At 40.3% G+C, this 19,738-nt stretch overlaps 1 protein-coding gene across 1 annotated transcript in view; it reads left to right on the forward strand.

Annotated features, from left to right (window-relative positions):
- Nucleotides 1-19,367, forward strand: part of LOC105285900 (dual specificity protein kinase CLK2) — a 25,214-nt gene extending 5,847 nt beyond the window's left edge. The window contains 10 exon segments of the mRNA XM_026970709.1: nucleotides 1,168-1,301; nucleotides 6,745-6,991; nucleotides 14,720-14,798; nucleotides 16,279-16,345; nucleotides 16,838-16,951; nucleotides 17,126-17,216; nucleotides 17,296-17,466; nucleotides 17,579-17,708; nucleotides 17,789-18,039; nucleotides 18,297-19,367. Coding sequence (XP_026826510.1) covers nucleotides 1,168-1,301; nucleotides 6,745-6,991; nucleotides 14,720-14,798; nucleotides 16,279-16,345; nucleotides 16,838-16,951; nucleotides 17,126-17,216; nucleotides 17,296-17,466; nucleotides 17,579-17,708; nucleotides 17,789-18,039; nucleotides 18,297-18,509 — 1,497 coding nt within the window. The 3' untranslated portion in view covers nucleotides 18,510-19,367.
- The last annotated feature ends 371 nt before the right edge of the window (nucleotides 19,368-19,738 follow it).

The raw sequence follows: 19,738 nt of genomic DNA on the forward strand, positions 1-19,738 counted from the left end.
GACTAATTCATTATTTTCTATTAACGCTGTATTCATCACTGTTTCCTTTAAGCCTCAATGCGTAATTAAATATGAGATAATAATCTGATAATGCTGTTTTGCACATTGCATACATTGTAGAAACTTGGGCAATATTTGTACACTTTAATTGTTTACTTTACCTTCCAGATTTTCATATACTTTGCATCCTTATGCTTCTACTCTTTCTCTTTGGTTCTTTAACACGTTTATTAATAATTAAGATTAATATACACTCTGCATAATATATTACAACATAATTCTTTAAACTAGATTGCGTCAACTGGTCTGCGTCTCTATAAATGATCTTCTATCTACACATAAACAGAAAATCAAATTTGCAAAGTGGTATCGACATGTAACTGCCTGTTTATAACATAATATGAAAAAAAGAGATATCGATTCTTTTTATATCTTTCCAAAGACTAGCTTGCGTCGTATACTTCCAAGATTCTTTGTACGCTTGTTTAAATTTAAAATAAAACGAAGGTCGAACAAACAATGCTCGAAATTCATAGAAGTTATTTAACCAATGCAACTTACGGTTTTTTACGAACTTACGATAAGATTAAAATGTCCCATGTACTATGTTAATATGTCGCGTGCGTGCGGGTATGCACGTGTGTATGTGTGTGTATATGTGTACTATCCTCTGTTACTATTCTTTTCGACTCCCCTAGATGAAGCAAAAACTCTTTCGTTCAATCCATCTTTATCAAAATCTGAATAAAAAGATAGAAATAATTTTGTGGGTATCTAATGGTTTATGTTGTATTATTAATTCAGTGTATAAAATAGTTTCCTTGATAAAATTGTTTATGTTTGATCCGTTTTATTATGCAGAAAATAATGACCATCACTGGAAATATGTATTCCTACACATAGAATTGATATTATCTATTTAATCGCTTTGTATCTTGCAGAATTTGTATTTTACATTTTGTAGCTTTTTTTTGAACTACGCATTTTTAAATATATCTTTTTAATCTCTTTCAGGATTCTTTAATCAAACATTAATTTCAAGATCAAATCTTTAAATTTGTTGAAAGATACGTAATTGGAAAATATACTTGAGAGTAATAGTAGGAGACACACGTACATGGCTCATGAAAATTACATAAAATATAGAAATATTTCATTTTGTTGTAGATGCCGCGAAGCAGAAGGCGTCATCGTTCTCGTAGCCACTCGAGAACACGTTCACATTCTGTGGGATCTCCCCAGTACGAACATAAACGCAGACGTATCGATTATGAAAGTCCACAGAGCAAAGGAACCTATAGGTAAGTTGACTATTGTATAGAGCACACACATTCTTCTCTCGTTGTTCTCAATAATATATGATGCGACGTATTCTTTCCTAATGTTTAAGGAAATAATAGCTAGAATTACCAAGATTATCTTTAAGAAGATTAATTAAATAGTATTATACTTTATATTATTTTATCACTGAACTCCATGAAGACATCACGGAGAAACATATGTTTTCGAAAATATTTATGAATAATTTAAAAATAAAAATTCGATACATAAAATTAATCTACATGATAAATAATAAATAAATGTACAATAAAAGTGAGGAAATAAAGGAATCAGGACGCAGTAAAAAGTTTTTAAACTTGTGGAAAAAGAATCTTGCAATTTAAGAGAATTATTCAAAAGATACAGTTGATATCGTGAGAATATCGTACTTCTCTTTGTCTGTACCTTATTGTTAAAAGACGTTATAAGAAAAAGGAGAGGGGAGAGCGCGCAAAAGAGGGAATCAGTAACTTCATCGAGGCCAATGCCGTGAACGATCTCTCCCTCCCTGTTCCCACATCGTTTTAACGGGCAATAGAGTTTCTCCATGAAGTCTTCATGGATGTCAGTCGTGGTTCGCGCGCTCGAGCTTTAACAAGTACCCAGAACCTGTTTTTGGTCGTCGTTATTCAGAACGGTTCATGAGGACATACGTGAGTGGCCGATGCGTGTATTGTCTGATCGACAATATCGAGGAATAAATCGTCACAAATTCATGGGAAGATAAAAGAGATTTCCTTAATTCTTCTTTAATGAGTTAATATAAAAAATATATTAAAACTTATTATATTTTAAAAAGATAAATCTCTAATGATTTAAATCAGTTTTCGACTGAAATAGTTGAGATTTAAAAACACTGTTTGCAATGATTTTAAATCTCAAATTTTGCTTGCTGCATTTTCTCATAAAAACTTTTAATTTGCGCTAGCGTTATATAGGGTGCAAAGAAAGTTTTGATGAAAATAGCAAACGTTCTTACGAAACATTACGCAAGTTTTGTACAAGATGCAACGAAAAGAAATAATCATTCTGAAATATACATCTTAGTACCGTAATCTATTGCATCGCGTATATCCGTTTACTTCAACGAGTGTTATTGCTGCAGATAAAAATTTACTAATTATACTAAATGCAGTGATTAGAAAAAGGATACATGCACAAAAATGTGATATTTCTATTGATATTTCTTTTGCCATGTAAACTTCATATTCTGTTATGAGACAATGCTTATATCAAGTTCGAATGGAAAAAACAATGTTTTCATTGTCTAGAAATCTAAACAAAATTGTGAATTGTTCTATTGGGTTGATTCGAAAGTCGGTACAGATTTTCCGACCAACCCAATATGTTATGTCAGTTCTGGTTATATTGTGAGTTTCAGACAACAGACAATACGCGTATCAATTATTAACAAAGCTATATTTATTTTCCATTAACTGGAGATAACAAAATTTGAAATGTTCTATTTTCTTTTTAATTGGAAGTATTATTTTATCTGCCTTTTTCCTTCTACACTAACTATTCTTAAAATTTGACGTTAACTCTGAGATAATTATATTTCTGTTGTACTTTATTAATTATGCATCTTGGATAGTTCGAACATGAATGAATGATATGAGAGCATGAATCATTGATTAATTAAAACGTTCTCTATGCTTCTTCTCTCCATTAATGAGGCTGCTGTTAAAGCCTGCTTAATGAACAGTAGTATAATTTCTCTTCATTACTTCCTGATGTTCCAGGTCGGTAATTAAATGCAATGAAATCCGAGGTATCGCAATAAAATTTAAAATACAGATACAGAGTAACAACACATTACTCGCACTTTATAATAGATTTAAAAATTTAAATTTTAATAATGTGCAGCCTGTGCGTTTCCTGTCGAAAAAACTGTTATCGATGATAGGATCGAAGGAGATCAAAGCCACAAGGACGATTAGGTCTTGACGTTAGCCATAATTCACGAGCGTGACGGTTTTAGGCACGAACTCTTTGGCTATGATATAACAGATCCTTTTTTTTATAGTTGATTTCAGAGCACAACTGTTAACTGAATCAAGATAGTACCGTGATTGCGTCATTATGATTTGTCGCAATACGGCTTATTGTGATTATGGTTGCCGCGTTGAAAGCAGGATAAGCAGTAATTCGTTTTAATTGTATTTCTTTTAAGCGTTGTGGAACTGTTATGATTTTTCTGAGTTTCATTTTCGATATTGTGTAGATACACGAAATAATCCTGTGTCAAGTGTGCTGTTTCGATATTGTTTATTAATCTGCAAATAAACAGAAAAGCTTGATAAAGTATTATCACCTGCCTTCGATATTCAAATTTAAATTCAACTGAAGTAAGAATGATTTCTTGATTTCTTTGTACGTTAATCGATCAAGGAGTCGATCTTTGAGCAAACTGTCCATCTTTTTCTTGGGATTTATGTTCGTTGCGATAATTGGTAATTATACACAGATACATCTGCTTGTGAAACGGTAAATTGTAATTGACGAACGTTTTTTCATGCTCAGCAAATTGTTCGATGAAAGAAGAAAGTTTATTATGCAGGATCTTACACGCGATCTTTCCACCGATAAAGATCGTAATTAAAACACAAGTTGCTCTTTAATTAACTAGTAATTAGAAGTCACATATTTATGTTTGTTTTACAGAAAAAATAATTTGATTCTTACATGATATTAATAAATCTGTATTATTGTTAGCACAATTTTAGATTTGAGTTAAATGTAATGTAAAATCAGAGATTGAAATATCTTAATATTTGATGATTCTATGATTCTGGTAAAATTACATCTGATTGAGTCACTTTTGTAAGAGTATAACTGAGCCATTCATCTATATCTTCTCTAAATAGCATTAGTTCTTCTGAGATCATGCAAGTTTCTGCGAAGTCAAGATTGTTCAAGAATGGAGCAGCTTGAAACTGACTAAAGTTAATATGTGCAAGTAAAAGCTAAGAAAGGAGAAAAGTCAGACTTCATGAGTTCTTAAATTATCATTTCCTTCTGGAATAATCAGTTGTTTCTTTTTCGAAAATTAGCTATATAATTTATTCAATTTATTCATAATTTCTATTCAATTAGGATCAGTTTATCATACTTGTATAGTGAAAGTGTTTTTCCCGTCAGATTTTCCGAGGTTAGAAGTGCATTTGAAAGTGATAATTGTAGGTTGTGTTATGGTGTGTTGAACTATAAACTGAATGTATAAATATTTTATTATTCAAAATAAAAGTATTCATTGTAGCAATTAGTATGGTTGTAAACTACAACTTTCTAAACGCTTTACAACAAATGTACAGATTATCTAGAAAACATTATCATCATTGTTATATGATAAAAGATAATCAAAAAAGATTTATATACACATTTATTCAAAATATCATACATATAATTTTGAAATAATGAGATAGCCTTATTTGAAACAAGCAAAGCATCTTCGTCGATGACGTATCTCAGAATACGTGATAAACATGCACATATGATGAGCATATCTAGCAGCTATCTATGGTTTTCCAATATCTGTTCGATAAATCAAGTTTTCCTCGTCATTCTTTGAGTAATCGGAGTCGAACAAAAGATGATCTCGATTTGCAATTATATTTGTAAGACAGCCGAGCGTCACGAATCTCCTTAATTGCAATTTAGGTCGCAAGACGGACGAAAGTTAAAGGATGCCTATCTTGTACGTCGCCCTCACTTCTTGGATGCCAAGGTATAGTATGAATAGAACTGGTATTTCTTTTTCAGATGCAAAGACCTATCCATAAAAGGTTAATCTCCTCTTAATTATAAGCAATTATTAGTACTGTACTATTATACTGTACTATTTTTTGTAAGAAGAAACATTCGTCATTTTGGAAGCAATTTATTTCAAGGCAAAAAAAGCGTTTCTGGCGTGTGAGTGAATTAAATTCAACATGTTTTTTAATCGAATGAATTTCACATATGTGCTGTTTACCTACTTTATGATATACATCCCGACATGGAGAGGTTGTTGATATAAATTCATAATTATCTGAAGAAAGATTATATTATTCCTCACATATGAATTTATATTGACCTATAATATAAAAATATATAACTATCTTTAGCATCTAGTTTTCGAGCATATTTTTGTGCTTGAAAGCTCCGTTTTAGTACAATTCTCTCAGCAATATTTTTTAATATATAAATCGAGTGGTTATGACAATTTCATACAACTGATCCTTACAATCAGTTTGCAATTAGTTCAACCAGTGATAATTTTGTTTTATTTAAATATTCTATATTTTTAACGAATTTTCAATGATTATCTTCAAGATATGAGATCTTCAAACTCATTGTCAACCTCTAGCCGATCACATATTGTATGTGCGTGCGTGCGTGCGTACATGTGTATATGTGTTATTAGCAGATTCGAATTGTTGCTTGAACATGATCTGTTGTGCAATTCATGCTGTACTATCGTGCAGAAAATATGAAATATTGCTTATCTGTTATTTAAAACGATTCATCACGTCCTTTGCATGTTTTCTTATTGTCTTCATCAACTGATAATTAACTATTATGACAATAGCGAAAACAGTTTTTCTATTCATATATACACTTGGTTGAATAAATTAATTTGCATATATAAGAATGGTATTGGTGTAAGTGATTGGTATTGAGTGGATAAATCAAAATTCAATATTGTTGAACTACTGCTCAATTCAGAGTTTCAACTTTCATTTATGATTTAGAATCTTTTCTTATCGTCCTTTTTATGGTTTTACAAAATTTAGTGAAAATAATTTATTTTATGTTAATGATAACGTTTAAAGCGATTCTTTTGTAATTATTAATATCTTTTTATGAATAATATATCAATAATTGATACATTAATATACTGAATATATTATAATACACTAAAGGAATCTTCTTGGCTATTGATAAAGCATGTAATTATTGTACAACAGTAACAGTATTAAATTTTTATTTAAATGTAGCGTTGTCTTATGGAATATTTAAAACTGCTAAGGGAATATCACTACGAAGTAGGCTCGATAATCTATTTAAGGAAGGCATATTAATTAGGTCATCTCACAGTTATGTACTTTGATAGGAATATGTTGTACATGACACAACAACGCAACCTTGATTCGCACTTAGTTTCGCTCCATATCGTCTAAAACGTTCAACTTACACGCTGTATTATCATTTGACATATTTAGCTTTTAAGCCCCATAATCTATAATCGACTATAATGTTGTTTATTTTACAGGCATTGTTTCTAATAACGTATAACGTACGTTGAAAGGACTTGAGCCTTCTAGGGCGATAAAAAATATATTTAACTTCGTTCTTCTATCCGATATATCTAATGCCTTATCAATATCTCTACTCGGCGCCAACAGCGTTTAATAAAAATTAATTGTTTTCTTCGTATTTCAGCGGGGAACGAGTGTTGAGGTCTCGTCAGCATGAGCGTGGAACCAGCCAGGAACGTCGGTACAAACGCAGTCATCGTCGATCACCTAGCAGCGGTCGGCAACATGGCCATCGCGATCGTGATCGAGATCGTGCCCACCCCCTGGTGCATCCCACGTCGTCACGCCGTACGCGCCTCCACCGTCATCATGGCTCGTCATCGCCCAGCCAAGAGCGACATCGCCATCGATCGCCGTCTACCAGGAGTCAGGTGAGTCCGAGAGACAATGACACGTGTAGTAGCATCAGTATTACGCGCTCCTGTCCATCATATGCTGTACAGCGCCGCGTGATACGCGACACACGACCGATGACCTACGAACAGCCGATTCGATCATACCTTTTAACCGCTGATCTACGAAGACATACTACATCAGCAAGTGCCCTCGTACTCTGTCGTACTTAGGGATTACACTGTGTTACGGTGCTTTAACTCCGTAACGCATGGTCCTCATTTTCTTTAAATATCTATATGAAATGAGTAGAATATTATTTTTTTATACGTACATGTAATCCATGGAATGAATGCATTCTCTTCTAACAGCCTTATGAGAACTCTCACGCTACAGTATCGGAGGAATTTCTTCTTCTAATATTAAACACTTGTACACATATTTCTCTTCTGATACAATTTTTCTTACCTAGATTTTAGTACTACTTATTGAATGATGCGAAAACTTTATGAAGGTATCAGGGCAGTTTCACTGTTAACGTCATTTCGACGGTAAATTAACTCTTTATGAATGATACGCACGGCATAGTGAGCACTGATGGTTTAGCTTTTGAATACTTCTCATCCTACTTCTCAATTTTTCTATAAACGATAATAATTTATACATAAAGCCGTGAGAAAAAAAGAAGTACAGACAGCAAATCGAAGAAATAAATCTATCGAAAATAATCTACGAAAATAGTCGAGAGTAATTTTTTAAGTAGATTTTTATCAAGAAAATACATAATCGAAGTAATTCTTACTCATTGCGAGCTTTGACGCGTGGAAGTGCTCGATTGATACGTGGAAGCGTGAATACAAATAGAACAGAGAAAAAAAGAGGAATTAGCGCATCAGCGCACTAATGCCAAATGAGAACAGTTTCTGGAGAATCTCGTGGCGCAATGGTGAGTGTGTACCCGGAGCGAATACCGATGATTCTTCTTTCTTACCCGACACCAAGGCTATTTTCGACCGGCGACTATTTTCGAGGGGGTCTCGTCACGCAGTTTCGTCGCAGTTTTAGTGCGAGTTTGCGCCAGATGGTTAACGCAACGTCGTCGTCATCGTCGCCATCGTCGCTGTCGCTCTTGCCGTCGTCGTTACCGTCATCGATACTGTCGTCATTGAAAAACATTGTGCTGGCAAGCAAGCCCGTTGGAAATTGTTTCCGAGATTTCAATCGTCGATTTATCGGAGAATTTGGATTCAATGGTGAAGGCAGTTTTACGAGTTTCCTGCCTCGACATCAACAAACAACGTTTCTACGAAATTGTGGATATCGAAAGCTTCTTCGTATCTAGAACAAAGTGTCGGATGTACCAAGTGCAGGAGCAACGAATTAAATACTCTCCACCTTTGAACGTGAAACGTCGAGGTATCTCGTGAATCGAATGTCGAATTCTGTTTTATCCCCGTGGTAGGAAAAATCTAACGACACGACCCAGAATCGTTCAACCCGGATTTAGAAATACGCGCGTTACAGTTGGCAAGATGTGCTCATGAGATGCTGCGCGAAGTGCAGACGCCCGGGCGAAACGTCTCGCATCTCGCGCACGATCAACCTGGATCCCGGAAATTGGACCGTGTTCGGCGGCGGCGGTTTGGCTGACGGTGGACCACCGTCGGCTGCGTCGCCGTCGTCCCTACAAACGATAACTGGTCAGGAATCGGGTCTGCTGGTGCCTGGAAATGTCTCTTGGTGGCCATGCCAAGATCGGGACCCATGGTTGCAGCGCAACGTCATCGAGACTACCAGGGAGTTCGACGGTAAACTTGACGTCACACCTGAAACTAACGATACATCGACTTCTGAGGTAGCATCAATGCATTGAGACTTTTTATAACTCTGCGACACTGTGATGTTAACCATTTATATGAGTGCGTGTGATTGTACGTGCGCGTTGTTCATGCTCGGTGTTTCTGCGTTCCTATTTGTTGGCTTCAAACTTATCCCGGTCCTCTCCTTGTACGTTGAAAGTGCACTCATAAAATTCTGCATTGTGATTTCCCTCGGGATCTTTCATTTCCACAACTAAAACAACGATTGTGTTGTGAAGAGAGAAACATTAGGAAGGACGTGGTTTCGAAACGTGAAGAAGTAGCTTAACTCAAATGTGAATTTATTTTAGCTAAAGCCGTCAAATTCCAAAGCATCATATTTCCTTAGTGTTTTCTCGGTTGCGTTTTTTTGGTCAAATGATTAAACGTGTATACCCACATTCTCGCGTGAGATCCCGACCATACTGTAGTAGCGACAGTGACACGTTGCGAGTTTACCAAGTTGATTAGCCAGCCAAGACTTGAACATTTAAATACGGCGGGCTGAACTGGTCTTCTCTACGTATGACGATCACGGCGCACGCGCTTTAGATCGCCGGTTTATATTTGGCACAGCTCGTTCTCTCGAGAACGACGATGCAAGTTCGAAAACGAAGCGAACGTTCCAGCGTGATGCTCGTTTCATTTCATCTTCCTCCCCGTTTTCTCCACTCAATAGCGTTGCCTAACCTTGGTCAATATATCTTCCTGGAGCAGAAGAAGCGTGCATAGTTTTGCGTAGCTCAGGCAAAGCTCAAATTCAGTATTTCCTTGTACGATTCAAACGTGTGTAACATTCCAATAATGATTCGTTGACTATAACTAATTGTTTGGGACTTATGTTGCAGTTTATGCTTAGTTTATAATTAATGATGCTCTGCATCCGTGATGAAGCATTACATTAACTTTCAATTTTCAAATCTTCAAGAAATTTTTTATACTGCCAGACTTTTCATCATTGTCATCGTTTATTCATTCTTATGTATCGTCATCAGAAAAAAAAACCTGTGTACGTATTTATTCTGAAATAGTTTGATTTCCAAGTCGAGCCAAGTTAATCGTTTACTTTGCCAGGAAATATTTTGGAAGTGATTCTGAAGTCAATAAGGGGTATCTGTGGGCGAATAGTCTGCGCGAACAAACTGCGTCGCTATTTTGTAAACTGCGTGTATTTATACCGATACTCGAACTTAAAACTTACGACGACTTAGGACGATATCTTCGACATCAACCTTGAAGACAATCCGGGCTGTATTAATAGTACTAGAGTCCACGAACCTGCCTACTAATATGTTAAAGTGCTTTTGATTTTAGATACTATTACTTGTAGAATTCAGTACTTTATTCATTTATTTATCTATAAATTAATGATCAATAGATAAAACCGATTTGTTTTAATGATCGTTAATGCCATATATTATATCTAATTTCTTGTTAGCAAACTTTTTTAATTTTATTTTTGTTAATCTCTTTACATAAATTTTTGTGGTTCTTCAATTTAAAAATTAATAAAACCGCATCTATTAATTTGACAGTCTCATTCTTCACTCGGGCAAAAGTAAATTTGCTCAGATTACGCAAGTTTGTTTAATCCTTTTATTATCTATCACGGAGGAAGAATTCCTGCTTTTTACAGAATGCAATACGTTGTATTATTCACATATTTACCGTTTCTATTTTAATATTACTCGCTGGTTAAAAGATGAACACTGATATTACTGAGTAACCAATATTGGGTTACTAGACCTACTACTCCATATCGAATTGGCGTCGCAGTTGTTTCGTAATTTCTATGTGTGTCAAGGTACGAGAACGAGCTATGCCGGTTCGCCTGAAAACGTGGCGCCATGCGTTCGCCATACGTTTTTCCCGTAATGCATGCATCGTAAGAGCGTCTGCCTCTGTAGACGATTCCATCCCTATCAGGAAGTATGTGCAACACGGTATTGCCATGCTAAATCTATGGGGTGTACGGAGCCTGAGCACCTTTGCAATAACTATGAAACAATTTACGTAATATCGCCAATAGCGATCTCTCCTCTTTTTCCCTTCCGCCTTCCGTTCCCTCTCCCTTCTTCTTGTACTTCTGTTTTCTTCCTCTATTTCTATCTTATCCATCTCTCTTTCGCTACGATCGCGCGCGTGCGGGTTACGCTAATCGGCCTCTCTCCATCGTTCTGTTTCTAATCGTTCTCGAGGAGTCGGTTTCAAGAGAGGAGGACGGATCGTTCTCGTTGGAGCGGGCTCGCCACCGCTCTCTGATATTTTTAGTGCGATGAGAGAGAGTATTTGGCGGGGCGCACCGAGTTTCGTCTCCTTCTCGTTGTCGTCGTCCTCCTCCTCATCATCGTCATCTCTTCATCTTCTTCGCGAACGGCCGACGTCGTCCGCTCGTTGTCGTCTCCCCGACCATCGTCGTGGTCGTAGTTTGGTGCCTTCTTCAGTGACATCCCGTGATCGGCGTACTCGCGCCTTTCCGTAGTGATGTACCTGCGTAGAAGAGCGTTCTGGTGCTTTCATCTCCGATTGCGATTTCTCTTCTTATACGACCTAGCCGCCGAAGTTGGTGCTGATACTCGGGAGATCTCGTGAGATCCGTCAGGGCGACTTCAAGGAGAATCGATTCTTGAATCCGAGAGGTGGTTTCCACAAGCTTCGTAATTTGGAGACAACCTGAAGCTGCTCCAGATGTTCATATTTGCACCGCGCGACATGTCGACTTCACGACAGGGCTCGGCTTCGCGGCGGGGTCGTTACGCGCGGTCGTCGACGAGCGTAACGCAACTGCTGAGCGACTCCTGTACAAGTCTTCTCCAGAAGCTAACCACGAGAGTGCGCGGGATGTCTACGCTTAACGATCGCGGTACTGGTACCGCAAGCTCGAGACGATCGCCCAACATTAATCTATTGGGAAGCGCGCGAAACCGCTTGGAAAACAAATACAAACATGGCACCGCTCTGGATAAATACGCCAGCAAGAGGCACGCCGATGATTCGGAACAAGCTATTTATTCTCGGAAGGAGGAACGCGATCACAGCTATTGTCATCGAGACAGTCCGTTTACGCGTGATGACAAGACCTTGGAACCCTCGATGACCCGTACCATCGTCAAGAGTCCTACCAGTGTGCTTCTTAGCGAGAAAGCTTATCCCTACGTGAGTTCCGCGATAGGCAGGGAACCCAAACGCGAGAAGACACCGATTTACAGCCGTACGGATCGACAAACCCTACTCAATTCGGAAGCTTATCGCCGCTACGGCAGGCACAAGTCCGGGCACGCGGAAACGCGCAGTCGGAAGGTAAAACCGCACCGAAGTGGCAAGAGCGAGCAGTTGGAGGCACACTCGACGTCTCTAAGATTGTCTCGACCGATTAAGATAGAGCCATTGGCGTTTGCCGACAACAAGGAAGCCGCGGTCGACCCGGACAAGACGCCAATTGCTAGTAGCAATGCGGACAATTTTAACAACGCTGCACGAAATGTGGCTCAAAACGCGCGTGACGCGTTACCGAAGGACATGGACGTGGATTCAGCGATCTCGGACAGAGCGGCTAAACGAAAGGAAATCCAGAGTTTGATTCTAAAGTACGCTGCCATGGAAGATGCGTATAGCCAATTGGCGTCCGGTGGACAGGCGAATGCACCCCCCAGCACGACTGATCTCATCGCCAGCAAGTACAGGAAGAGCGATCATCGAAACAACCGGAAAGACAACACGCTGCAGAGCACGGTAGCCTCGGTCGCGAGTGCGATTGGCGAGATGGCGAGTCACGGCGCGATCGTAAGTTGTCGAACCGCGGTCCGGGTTGCGCGCTCGCGTAAGCGGCGCTATCTTAAGCAGAGCGCGTCCGTTGCCGCTGTTGCTTTCTGTGTGTATTTGTGTGCCAAGGTGCGTGTGCAACTCGCGTGAGCTCCTAGCACTTGCACCACTCGCCACCCTGCCGTTCGATGTCACGACGTCGCCTGGAGTCGTCCACCAGTCGTCGGAAAAAGTCCATTAACCGTACTAGTCGTCTTACTGCCTCTCTGATAAACTAAAAACACGCTGCACGTCTGCCAATGTTTGTCGTAAGAGTATCTCGGACATTTGCCCCGTCCCTGATCTACCTTATCGATAGCTCGCGATTTTGACTCTATATCAGACTTCTCTCCGTTTCTGATTTGGGAGTAGAAAGTCACGTTCCATGGATCACATGTACGTTTGCGACGTAGGTATTAGTAATAGCTGCACTAAGATTTAATTCAGTTACTTGATGATTAAATAGATTGGGAAGTGTTCCCGTATGTTTAACGATTAAACGTCCACGCGGGCACACTCGTGATAATCGAAAACTGAATTAAATCTTGATACGATCAGTAGTATTGTCTTCACATTGAAGATATAGCGACTTAACTGAAGTAATCTATTTGCTTTCTCTAACGCTGATGATATATTTCCTTGTTAATTATGTGATAATTGTTGATTGAGAATTACGAGAGAGTACGTGGCTCTGCTTCCCTTCTTCAGATATTTTCTGTTTTGTCTCATCATATATAGAAATGATTAGCGATCGACGATCCGAACGACAGATCGGTTCGCATGTTATACTCTCGATAAGGTAGGGTCGAAACCGATCAGTAATTGCTCCGTATCGTCGCAATGGTGCCCCATGAGGATCGAGAGATCTCTATCGATTATCGTGGAGCAGCCGTTTGCGCGAACACGTAAGTACTTGACGAGGCTTTCGAGCAATTGACAGTTTAGTAAAGCTTATCTCTTCGAGAACGTGTTAGATAAAAGGTACCGTCTTACGAGCACTTGGAAGAAGCTGTCCGGTCATTCGTTTTTTTTTCTTTTCTTATTTTTTTTATTTCATATTCTGCCGAGATTGAGTAAATGAAAAACAACTTCTTATCTCGTTCGCAGAATAAAATTACCGACCAGATGCAATTAGAGATGCATGCAATGCCATCGTGTTAAAATGATCATCTTTTCGCAGTTTGTACATATATATATACATACATAACGCACATAACTCTCTTTGCTTTTTCTTTGTCTATATAAATGTGCATTTATGATCGTTTTCATGTTAGAAAATACTCTAGACCGTAGTAGAGCTATGCGCGTGTCGAGACAGCTCCTTTGAGGCACGCATGTACCAGGTCTAACACGAATAAGGAATATAGGCGAGCGAGATAAAAAAAAGAAACGAGAAATAACTAAGTAATTAACATAAGAAAACGACTGCCGTGGAGAGTAATTCCTAAAAATAAAATAAAAAGAGCGTAAAGAGTAATGAAAAAAAAAAAAAAGAGTACATAATATGTGCTTTGTGCCGATGGTAAATTCGTAACCGCAAGTTTCTGATTTGGCAAACCATTTTGCCCTCTCCCCTTTCTCTCTGATTGTTGGGTTACCATCTCCGCGTTGTAATGGAATGGAATGGAATGGAATGGAAACGGATATGGCACACATGGATTGGTCACACTATGGTCGACTGGGCGCTCGGATCGGGTGATGACGCTCTCGATGACGATGACGATGACGATGTTATCCTACCCTTCTACCCCAACCGACACACTCGTACGTTCGTCCCGTGCTTACACACGTCCTCTGCCGCGTGTTACACGGCTCTCTCCGCCGACTCGCGGTGGTGGTGGTGGATGACACGGTGTTTGGTGATCGGTTGGCGCGACCTCCGGCCCGGATGCGCACCCACCCCATGCTGCCACGATGGATGCGACCGGCATCGTCGACTACTGCTACGGCGCTCAACTCTGGGTACACTGGTGCAACCTCGTCACGATACCGAATCGGACCGACCGACCGACCGATGCGAACCGGCGTACCAAACACGGTGGTCCGCGGACTGCAATTGGATCTGCTCTTGGCATGCGCCGATACCGATACCGCCGGCCCAAATAGAGCCCACGGCCGCCCTCCGTCGAGGACGACGAAGACGGCCACCTTGTATACCAATCCGGCGACATCCTGGCAAATAGATGTTCGTGAATACGTGAATACACTCATTGTAGTAGATTTAAGCAAGCCTCAGGTCGATTAATTGATCGATCGGACGGTTATCTACGGTTACTTCCCCATACTCTTTCTCACAATCTCTGTCTCTCTTTCTCTTTCTCTCTGTCTGTCTCTCTTTCTTTCTCTCAATCTTTCTCATTAATTTTTGTTTTTCCTTCTCTCTCTCTCTCTCTCTCTCTCTCTCACTTTCACTTTCACTTTCACCCCGCCTAAAAATTGTTAGGCATTACAAAACAATATCTATACACCACGACAAGAATAACAATTCACGCGCTAATCACAATGTCAATGTGTCAATGTTCTCGCTGAGAACGTCACTTCGTTTAGTGTACACGTACGCGCATATATAGGTATGCTATATACATATATGAAAACCACTCATTCGTACGTACATTTGTAGAGATATGCTAGTGCGGTTCTCTGTCTAGATCGAGAGTTCTCTCCCGTCGATCTTTTCGGACACTGAGACTTTCGGCACGCGGTGTTAAGAATCCCGGTTAAGAGTACGCGGAACGGCAAAAACGAAAAAATATGAAATAATAATCTCTCTCTATCTCCGTCCGCCCATGTACGATTTATTTAAAGAGAAAGATGAGTAACGTGCATATAGTCATTCACGTGTCTGCAGCACGTAGGGAACTCGTCGGCCCGACGACGATTATCGGGAAGTCGGCGCAAAAAATTCCCTCCTGTTCTCCATTGCTGAAAGACACCTTCCAGATCCCTCCTGGCCACAGTGTGAGGGTGATTTAGAGACAGAGAGTTGGAAGAAGGGAGCACATGTAACGAAAATCCTTAGCTTGCGCTATCTCCTCGATATCTCCTCGGAAAGACGTGTTTCTCGCTACTTACGCGCGAGGACATCGGCATTTACTGTTGGCCCGAACGTACTCTCTCTCAATTCCTTCCACGTTTTTGCTCTTTAGCTCTCCACCTACACGTCGCGTTAACGACGAAGAGAAAAGGACGATCTTTCCTCTTGAGAACAGTAAATGCCAACGTCCACTCGTTTATTCGAACGTTCAGGATCCACCCGTTTAGGATGTTTAGGAGAGCAGCAGTTCCGATCGATATCGCGTTTACTCTACGATACCGTTCTTCATTTGTTCGTTATTTCGTTCACCATAAAACCAGTGCATACGATAATAATGCGTACGCTCTCTCGGCCGTACGCCCACGCGGAAGAGTTCCTCGCCTGCGTTTCTTCTCGTTCCCTGTTGGTTTTTTTTTCCTCAAAACGCGACGGTTCTCCTTGAGCGGATCTTTCTTTTTTTCCCCCCTTATCTAAAGAGCGACGAGAACGACGGACCCGGGGCACCCGCTCGAAGGTAAGCGGGAGGGTGCTTCCGGGCTGTCGTGCCGGGTCAGCGCAGGCGAACACTCTCCGCAGCGTGGGCTGCGACGCCCGTATTCGCTGGGCATTTACCCCGGTTTTTGCATTGCAGATAAAGTACTGGCCACCCTAGGAGAGGGTACTTTTGGAAAAGTTGTCAAGGTTAAGGATTTGCAAATGTAAGTTCCAGTTCATGCAAGTATGTAGGCAATCTCGCGCCTTGATGTCTCTCTTCGTTTCGCTTTCTTTGTACACACATGCACATATATATTTCTTCTCGATTATTTTTCTTTCTGCGTCTTTGTCTTTCACACGATTGTACTCGCCATCTCGCTTGGTCATCGTTTCGCGAAAATCATAAATGTGCGCATTGCGACGACTCGCGAGTGCTTGGCGGCGAGCAGAAATAGCTATCCGGCACTGTCACAAAATGACGTGCGAGTGGTCGCAATAATAGGATGGCCTTGCACTTCGTTTTACGGGCCAGGCGTCCACGATGGCCACGAATTAGATCTCTTTAACGGAATATAAAATTACGATCCACGATCGTGCATAACGTCGAGAATATTTTCCGCGTACTGATTTATCCTCGCGGAATTCGCCAGATTTGAATTAGCGAGACACTATATCCCGTATAATAAATCATGGTTGTCGTGTGATGAATATTGCAGGGATCACGTGATGGCTCTAAAGATTATTAAAAATGTGGAAAAATATCGAGAGGCGGCGAAGCTCGAGATAAATGCCCTTGAGAAGATCGCTGTTAAAGATCCAGAAGGTCAGCAGTAAGTATCCAGTCGTTTTATTCGCCTCGACTAGAGTTACGTGATACAAGCTACTCACTTGGATTTCTTCGATCTGTTTATTCGATTATGCGAACAAACGTTCCTTTTGTAATAATTTATAGGATAAAGATTTAATGACGGAGCAATAGTTGATCACTGATCGTATCGTTTTAGCTTATGTGTGAAGATGCTTGATTGGTTCAATTATCACGGACACATGTGCATCGCCTTCGAGATGCTCGGTCTGAGCGTTTTCGACTTTTTGGTGAGTGATGATCGATGCGTATTAGGTGATGGTTCTGATATCGCTCGGCTGCTGGATATTAACGAAATTATTGTTACAGAGAGATAACAGTTACCAGCCGTATCCGTTGGATCACGTTAGGCACATGGGCTATCAGCTCTGCTACGCCGTCAAGTTCTTGCACGATAACAAACTCACGCACACGGATCTCAAGCCCGAGAACATCTTGTTCGTCGATTCGGACTATGACAGCACTTACAACAGCAAGAAGGTATGCTGCCTTTCTGTACATCGGTCATTATTTACTCCGCTTAGACTTAGACGCGGCATGTAGAGTGAGCTCCCATTCTAAAGTGTTTCAAAAAAAGCTTTTCCTTTTCAAGCGGAGGGACATGAGACGCGTGAAACGGACGGACATCAGGCTAATCGACTTCGGTAGCGCGACTTTCGATCACGAACACCACAGCACCATCGTCAGCACGAGACACTACAGAGCGCCCGAGGTAATTTTAGGTAAGCGTCCGTCTCTTAAAATATCGCCGATTACATCGCGCGTTATGTCACTGTCGTTCAATGTTTTGCTGTATTCGCAGAATTGGGCTGGTCTCAGCCCTGCGACGTCTGGTCCATCGGCTGTATCCTATTCGAGTTATACCTGGGCATCACGTTATTCCAAACGCACGATAACCGCGAGCACTTGGCCATGATGGAGCGTATACTTGGCACGATACCGCACCGTATGGCGCGCAAGACCAAGACCAAATATTTCTATCACGGCAAGCTGGATTGGGACGATAAGAGCTCAGCCGGGAGATACGTGCGAGATAACTGCAAGCCGTTACATGTTAGTATTTCTAATCGCACTTTTGTTGAGTCCACATCAAGAGTTACGCGTTGATGATCAAGTTGGAGATAACAGATCGATATATGATAACAAAACAAAGTCGAAAATATCAAAGTCGTGAGAATGTAAATTATGTATCTTCAACATGCAACAATGCCCGACTTGATATAGAATTATCGTTATCGTTATCATATTTTGAGAATTGTTACATATTTTGCAATTTAGAACGTGAACATCGTGTATTTCGCCTATTACAGCGTTACATGCTCTCCGACGATGAGGAGCACCGTCAGTTGTTCGAGCTTATCCAGAAAATGTTGGAGTACGAACCCTCTCAACGCATTACCTTGAAGGACTCGTTGGTGCATCCGTTCTTTGACGCCCTGCCAGCGTCGCAGAGGTTGCCGGACCCGCGGGCAGCCGGTGACTCCCAACAGTCTCACGAACGATCACACTCGCTTTCTCGATGAAGCTAGGAAAGGGACCGACTTCCCTGCTGGACAGACACTCCGCTCTCGACACTACTGCCCTACGTCTTCATTCTGATATCGTTGGTTTTCATGAAAACATGTCTCTCTCGTAGCGGTGAAGCGCGATGACATAGGACGAGGCGCCTAGCGCTAATGCCAAAGGACAAACGCACTTATAAATACTGATCATTGCAATTTTTCATTACTTCAATCGTATCTTAGCTCAGGCATACTTGTAGGGAAGATAGTAGTGCGGTGGTGCTGTGGAACTTGGACTAATTCAAAGTAAATTCAATAAGATAAGGGAAAAAGAGAGAGAGAGAGAGCAATCAGGTTATCCTCTGCTAAACTGTAAGTTCTCTGATGACGATCACGTCTGTTTTGCTTCTAACGCGATTATCGATCACGACAAAACGACGACAAAGTCCCCGTTACTGGCGCGTAAAGGCCAGTGTGTCTGCTCAGTGTAGCGTAACTGAGTCCCGCAAAAATTGTAAACGATTTTTTGTAAACGATCTTCTGTACATTTTGTCCCTTAAATTTATTACCATGTTATTATATGCTATAAAAACACGAAGCACGAGATTGAGATCACTTAGGTCCGCAGTTTATGATGTGTCGATTATGAATTGACGACCGCGATCGCGCTCTGAAACATCAGATTATAATAAGTAATAGTGAAAAGGGAAATAGTTTTACGCGTACACATCGATAGAGTTAATAGGAAAAAATGCGAGAGAGAGCGAACGAACGAGAGAGCGAAAGAGGGAGTGTGTGTGGTAAAACGATCACCAATTCATCGTTGTGAATTACATACATCTTAAAAAACGTAAGAATATATGATCTTAGAAAATATTATCTCGAATTCTTTTCTCCGTATTTAGACGACTAACCAACTCGATTTGAAGTTACACCTTTGACACGTTACGAACACGAGACGTAATACATTTGTTGAGATTTTAGCTTTGAGTTTCTGGCCTAAAACGAAGGATATTCTGCCAAATCCGTATTTACCGTTTTCACGAAGCTTCACGTTAAAATTGAGTGCGACACTAACGAATATTATGTATATTATACGAAGTATAGAAAAAAATATGTCGCGCACACACGTGAAAAGCCACCTTCTTTCAGAGGTATCGTCTTTAATTTGCGCAATTTTGCCACCATTGTAAGATTCGTTCGGTCTTTATTATATTTACGGTTATTACATCTGCAAAATAAATATTATA

This window comes from Ooceraea biroi, chromosome 6 (assembly GCF_003672135.1).
Source record: "Ooceraea biroi isolate clonal line C1 chromosome 6, Obir_v5.4, whole genome shotgun sequence".
NCBI classification, from domain to species: Eukaryota; Metazoa; Arthropoda; class Insecta; order Hymenoptera; family Formicidae; genus Ooceraea; species Ooceraea biroi.